Source organism: Microtus ochrogaster, linkage group LG5 (genome assembly GCF_000317375.1).
Source record: "Microtus ochrogaster isolate Prairie Vole_2 linkage group LG5, MicOch1.0, whole genome shotgun sequence".
Taxonomy (NCBI): Eukaryota; Metazoa; Chordata; class Mammalia; order Rodentia; family Cricetidae; genus Microtus; species Microtus ochrogaster.
Window position 1 is genome coordinate 50,396,191 of NC_022031.1, and position 6,673 is coordinate 50,402,863.

At 48.3% G+C, this 6,673-nt stretch overlaps 1 protein-coding gene across 5 annotated transcripts in view; it reads right to left on the reverse strand.

Annotated features, from left to right (window-relative positions):
• Positions 1-6,673, reverse strand: part of Ptpn3 (protein tyrosine phosphatase, non-receptor type 3) — a 106,306-nt gene that overhangs the window by 27,495 nt on the left and 72,138 nt on the right. For all 5 annotated transcript variants that reach the window (XM_013351909.2, XM_013351911.2, XM_005362208.3 and 2 more), the window contains one exon: positions 4,518-4,694. In XM_013351909.2, coding sequence (XP_013207363.1) covers positions 4,518-4,694 — 177 coding nt within the window. The remainder of the gene's footprint in view (positions 1-4,517; positions 4,695-6,673) is intronic.

Here is a 6,673-nt window from a genome sequence, read left to right on the forward strand (position 1 = left end):
GTGGCTCACAACCATCTGTAATGGGGTCTGGTGCCCTCTTCTGGCCTGCAGGCATACACACAGACAGAATATTGTATACATAATAAATAAAATAAATATGAAAAAAAACCAAAACAAAACAAACAAAAAAACCTTTTGATCTACCTAAAACAGGGAGCACGGAGCTAGAGAGATGGCTCAGTAGATAAGAACACTTGCTGTTCTTACAGAGGACCTGGGTTTGTGGTTCACAACCATCTAAGACTTCAGTTTCGGGGGATTCAGTGTTCTCTTCTGAATTCCATGAGCATCAGGCACACACATGGTACACATACATACATGAAGGCAAAACACGCATATGCATAAAATATAACAAACCTAAGAACATTTAGTGATGTTTTAAAACAGTAAACAGTAGTCTCTGCAACCACTGACATATTATAAAACTTCCCCAACCTATCTTCTAAGTAGGGTTAGAGAGGCTGTTCTACCAACAGTAGTGGTTTAATAAACAAGTGGCTAATTTTTGGATGGATTAACTATACAGAGAAGGCTCATTCTCGCAGAGCACAATGACATTCTGCTTGTCTCTTCAGAGTGGATGGACAGAGACTTAAAACGGAACGATGAGAAGCAGGACAGGCAGATGATGGGATGCCAAGAGAGAAGACGTCAGTATGGCATGGCTTTCTCTCCAGTCTGGTGAGGGCTCCCTGTGGAGCTGAAGGAGGCAGGAGCCTGCATGCTAGGCCAGAATCAAAATGTTTATCACTGTGGTGGCTTGAAAGAAAATATCCCTCACAAAGGGAATGGCACTATTAGGAGGTGTGGCCTTGTTGGAATGGGTGTGGTCTTGTTGGAAGAACTATGCCACTGAGGAGGTGCGCTTTGAGGTCTCATATATGCTCAAGCCATGTCCAGTTAGTCAGTTCACTTCCTGTTGCCTTTGGATCAAGATGTAAGGACTCTTAGCTCCAGCACCATGTCTGTCTGCACACTGCCATGCTCCCTGCCATGATGATAATGGACTGAACCTCTGAACTGTAAGCAAGCCACCCCAATTAAATTGTTTCTTTGTAAGAGTTGCTGTAGTCATGGTGCCTCTTCACAATAGAAACCCCAAGAAGACAAGCACAGCTTGAGAAAAACACAAACATCCTTCAGTATGCCCTGAGGAGCAGCTCCAAGGTACCCTCTATCTGCAGATGTGTAGGTCTCTTATACACAATGTTCTAATGTTTCCATTTTACTTATACACACCCTCCTGTGTTTTTAGATCACCTCTAGGTTACTTACGATACCCAACTCGGGGTAAATGTTACACAAGCACTCACTGTCCTGACAAGGAAAAAAATAAACTCTGTGCTTGTTTGGCTCGGTCATCAGGACAGACCTATGACACTAGACATGCAGCCGATTTAGTCTGTGGATGCAGAACACGTGGGCAGAGAGGGTCATTTGTCCCAACACCTTGAGTATCTAACAGTGAAAGAGACCGTCACACTGCAGGGAACCCTGTCACGGGTAGGGTTCGCAGACCACAGGGGCTCAGAAGATGGGGGTCACATGATGGGGAAGGAGACTGCCATACGGTCCCGTCCAAATCATGCACATTTTAAAATGAATAGGAGGGTTATCGTACGTCTTACGGGAGAGGGCGGGCCTTCAGGGAAGAAGCAAACAGCCAATAAGCTACTAGGACAAGAAGCGAGACTCACTCTGGGCACCATATTGGTGACCCACCAAAACAACTATGACCAAGAATCACTGACAAAGTCTTTGGGATACAAGCCTAGACCTTGTTTTCCCCAGTGCCGGCTCCAAGGGTCGGCTTTTCCTTAGCGCAACTCCTCCCTTGTGTCTGGGTGTAAGGAGAGGGGGGAATTTGGGGGTTTGTTTCTACCATGAAGAAAATCTGCTCCTTTGCCAGAATCTGAACATCTCCTGGAAGCAAGGAGAAGCAGAGAACAGGGCCGGGAAGAACAAAAGCACACAGCCTGCCTGGGCACAAAGCGCACTGCCAAGGCTTCAAAACTATAATCATAAACTCTGCAGCGCTGCTATAAATATGGAACAAACCAGCAAGTGACTCATCTGCCAGGGGATGATGTTCCTTCCCTGTGCCGCTGGGGGTGGGGCGGGGCGGGGGTGCTGGCGATGGGGCTAAGCATGCTTCTCTCTCTTTCTTCTCTTTTTTGAATGAGCACAGAACATTACACTTAATTCTGCTTCAAAAAAAGAGGCCTCGCCGTCTGTAAGCTCCTGCCTCTGATTTCTTTGACGGACTGCTTCTTTGAGACTCAACACAAATCTGCTGCAGAAAACATGTCAAAGGCTTCTTAAACATTTTGTAAATACAATCTTACCAGCAGAGTTTCTTTTCAATTAAGTTCAGACCAGACTGCATCTCTTGCCTGGAGAATAAAGCCTCCCCGCTCCATGCCTGCCCGTGTGTTAAGGCTTCAGAAGCCCCAAGGAGAAAGTGGTCCTCGATGCCACTGAGGGGGTTGGGGTTCTGGTTTTCCAACCACCCATCCCACTTGAGAAGCCCAGCCACAAAGCAAACTCACTGCACTGTCAAAGTACCTTAGCCATACTGTCATCTCTTTCTCCTAACCCTGGGCTGCAGAAGAACAAGAGCCCCTAGAGGCCATCTTACAAGGAAGACCTCGTGGAAACATTTCAGAGAATCAGCAGAAGTATGAAGGAATGGCGGGGCAAGCAATCCTGGAAATTCAACAGAGCCAAAGAAGCAGGCTGCAAACTGGACTCGATTCTCCAGAGTTTATATGGCTGGCAGACTGGACCACTGAAGACTAGATAAGCTAGCATCCCCTGTGGCTGTGTGGGCCATGCCTTTCCCAACCCTGCCTGACAGCTCTCCAAAGCCACAGAGCACCACAATGTGACAGCAAAGGCAGATGACGTGGTACTGGCCCAGCAGTCCCAGAGGCACCTGAAAATGAAGCCTTAAGTTCCATTTTGTGGTCCCTTCTCCACAACCAGCAAGTATGATGAAGAACTCGGGAGAAATGGAGCTTTTTAAGATGTCCATGTGTCACGGGACAAAAGACAACTGTCTCGTAACCGGTCCTGACCTCAGCCATCAGAGGCACGGGAACACAAGGGTTCTCAGAGGTCCCCCAAGTCCCCTACAGCTGTGCGGCTGGGTGAGGGGTGGCAAGTACTTCACTGGTAAATGAGGTGTCCTCAACTTGACTTCTGGGGGTTGCTCTACTTCCAGTGAAAGGCAGAGCCAACCACTGGCAAGCTGGGACGATAGGCATGGACAATAACTGCTGATGGGGGGGGGGAGCCGTACACATGTGTCTGGACAATGCATGTGCACATTCTAATTGCCGAATACACATCTTATTTTAGTTGGCATAAATCTGAGCAGCTGCCCGTCGTGGGCGACTGCTATACTGGCCGGCAAAACTCTAGATTCTCAACATGGCAAGTACATGCGGGCTTCCCTAAACCCTTGGATGGGGTTCCCTATGCCTTCTCTCCGCCTTGTGTCAAAGCAACAGAGTCTGGAGGCCAAGGAGGCCTCAGACTGGTTCTAACAGACCCCTTCCTCACTCCTGTTTTGCATTTCCAGAGCCACTCATAGTGTGCAAAGCCACAGGTTCATGTAACGAAGCTCCCAGCCCTGTCTTCTGCAGCTTACACGACAGTGCCGCCAACCGCAAACCACAGTGAGGGACAGTGATGGCTTCAACAGAAGAACCCAGAGGTTCAGATCACGAGGAAATCACGACCACGGGGTCATTTCAGCAGAGGCGGTAAAAGCGCAGAAGGTCTGAAGACCATGATGGCTGCAGGCAGTGACAGAGAAGCAAGCCCTCCCCTCACCCCCTCACTCCTGCGCCCCAGCATAGAAGTGGGGAGAGCTGCAGTTCCCCTGTGACTGCCTAAAGCTTCTCTTCCTAATCCTTCTCTAGGAGGGGAGAAATTACCTTTCTTAGTTTTGGCCATTATTTGGGGCTTACTGGTTCGAATACCCGATGGCTAAGACTGGCTTCTTAGCACCTTATCCTTGTCTGTCATAATTTAATTTAAAGATATCATTTATGGTCTGTGTCTTATCGGCTTCAAAATATGAGATCGCTTGTTCCAAATACGCAGATACGATAGAGTTTCATACTAAAGATGAGGAATTCAGAGAAGAGACTGTGCCAGACACCTGGGTGGGGGAGGGGAGCAGATGTGATTGGGTCTAACTGTTGAGCAGCTCTGACAATCAAGGTAAAAAGGGAGCTGTTACTGAATAACTAACCAAAAGACTCAAACCTGCCTTTCAGAACAGACATACTTTTTCCTGGCCTTGATCAATGAGGGAAAATACGTCACTTTCGAAAGGGATGGTGGATGTAAAGTGGAGATGGTGTCACATGACCGTTCAGACAGGTGTTTGGATTTACGTTCCCGGCTGCACGCACCAGCGCCCGCCTCTTTTCAAGGGGCACTCAGGCCTGCACAAACTCCTCACCGGCCCAAAGCAGACCCGAAGACAGCAAATACGTGTTCCTTACTCTCGGTGTGGGCTGTGGTTCTGGGATACTTCGGAATCACTGTCTTTGGGGGACAGGGATCCCTTGTAGGTATAGAACACATCTTCGGTTTCCGTGATGTAGGTCATCTCATTGGCGAGGTTGTCCACAGAAGAATGGCGAGGCTTTCGGATTTCGTGCCGGAGCCGAGGACTTCGCCTGCAAAGGGGAGAAGCACAGAGCCCAAGTCCTGAGAGCGGTTCCCACACAGAGGCTTGACCCAAGGGCAGCTGGGTGACCCTGTGACCTGGTCTTTCCGTGGACACCCTGATGGGTGCTTAGAAAGCCAGACCCAGAGCTGGGTGTGGTGGTACACACCCAGAGCTCCAGCACTAGGGAGGATTGAGTGTTAAGGGGCAGTCAGGGGAATTAATGAGAGCTTGTCTCAAAAATAACCAAAACAAATGTCAGAGCCAGTGAGGTCATTCTTACTCCAGTAGAATCCATCCAGGGCAACACAGGTCTCTGACACATTTGTGTAAGTGATATGGCCGTCTCAGTTTAGAAATAGGCAGAAATAAGCCTTCTGGTCAGTGAGTATTGATTAAGGATGAGCTACGAAGGCTCAAGCCATCTTGAACTTTTCTCACCAATCCAACAATGCACACTGACAGGTTTGGAAAGCAAAGTGTGTTTGTGATGCTATGAATACCATTGGTTAATAAAGAATTGCCTTGAGTGGACCTATAGCAGGGCAGAACAGAACTAGGTGGGGAAAACTAAACTGAATGCTGGAAGAAGGGCGCAGTCAGAGAGAAGCCATGTAGCCCCATGGAGACAGACGCTGGGATTTTACCCAATCAGCCACAGCCACGTGGTGATACACAGATTACTAGAAATGGGTTAAATTAAGATATAAGTGTTAGCCAATAAGAAGCTAGAGCCAATGGGCCAAGCAGTGTTTTAAATAACATAGTTTCTGTGTGATTATTTTGGGTCTGAGCTGCCGGGCAGCTGGGAAACAAACGAGCGACCTCTTACAACATGTTTGTTATTCCTCAATGAATTTCCCTTAAACAAAGATGTAAAATTGACTTTAGACCTTGTGTGCATGTGTGGTATATGTGTGTTTGTGTGTGTGGTTGTGTGTGCTCATGCATGTGCATGTATAGGTTAGAGGTTGTTATCGAGTGACTTCTTCTGTCACTTTCTACCTTATTTTTTGAGACAGGGTCTCTCATTGAACTTGGCGCTCATCAGCCCAGCTAGGCTGGCTGGCCAGCCCCTGGGTTCCTCCCATCTCTGTCTCCCAGAGGTTACAAGCATCTATGTACATGCCTTTTGATGAGAGTGCTAACACCTGAACTCAGTTCTCCTGTTGGCACTTCACATAGCCATCTCTACAGACCAGAGACGCCTGGTTTTTCTTTAATGTTCTCTGTATTCAACGCCTGGAATGTGATGGCATCAGAACGCTACCCTGTTCTCCACTGTCAGCCGTCGTCAGGTGACCTTTGCTAAAGTCCCATCTCCTCTGGGTCTCAGCTGTACTCACTCCTGAGAGTGAGCCAGAAGAGACAGCGTTCATGGAACATTTGGGACTGAGCCTGGGTGCCAGGCCCTGTATCTCCTGTGTGTTTCCAGCTTCCCTTTGTCAGCTATTTCTCTCTGGGATTCTCGGAGACTTGCAATCCCCCTGCTCCTGCACAATCAATAACGTGTGTCCATTGTGGAAGCAAGATGGCTCTTGTGACTCCTGGGAGAAGGATCTTTAATTAGCAGTGAGAGATCCAACCTTGCTCTTCTCCTCGATCTCACCTGGGGCTCTCTCTGGCTCCTTGACAAATTCCCCATAGATTAAGCTGGTGCTTTACAGCACACATGTCATCACCACTGCCCAGGACACATGGCTCCCGGTGGAGGGTCCTTTCCTGGCAGGCCTCATGTCCCTTCAGTGCACAGATCCCAGCTAGGAAACGTTCAGGTTCCACCCGTCTTGCAAGCCACACTGCTAATCCTATGGAGCCAGGGTAGAGTCATTCCTTGCTTCAACTCTCCTGTTGATGGTGCTTGGCCTTTTAGGAGACATTTTCAAAAATGGCTGATATCTTTTTTTTTTTTTTTGGTTTTTCGAGACAGGGTTTCTTTGTGGCTTTGGAGCCTGTCCTGGAAATAGCTTTGTAGACCAGGCTAGTCTC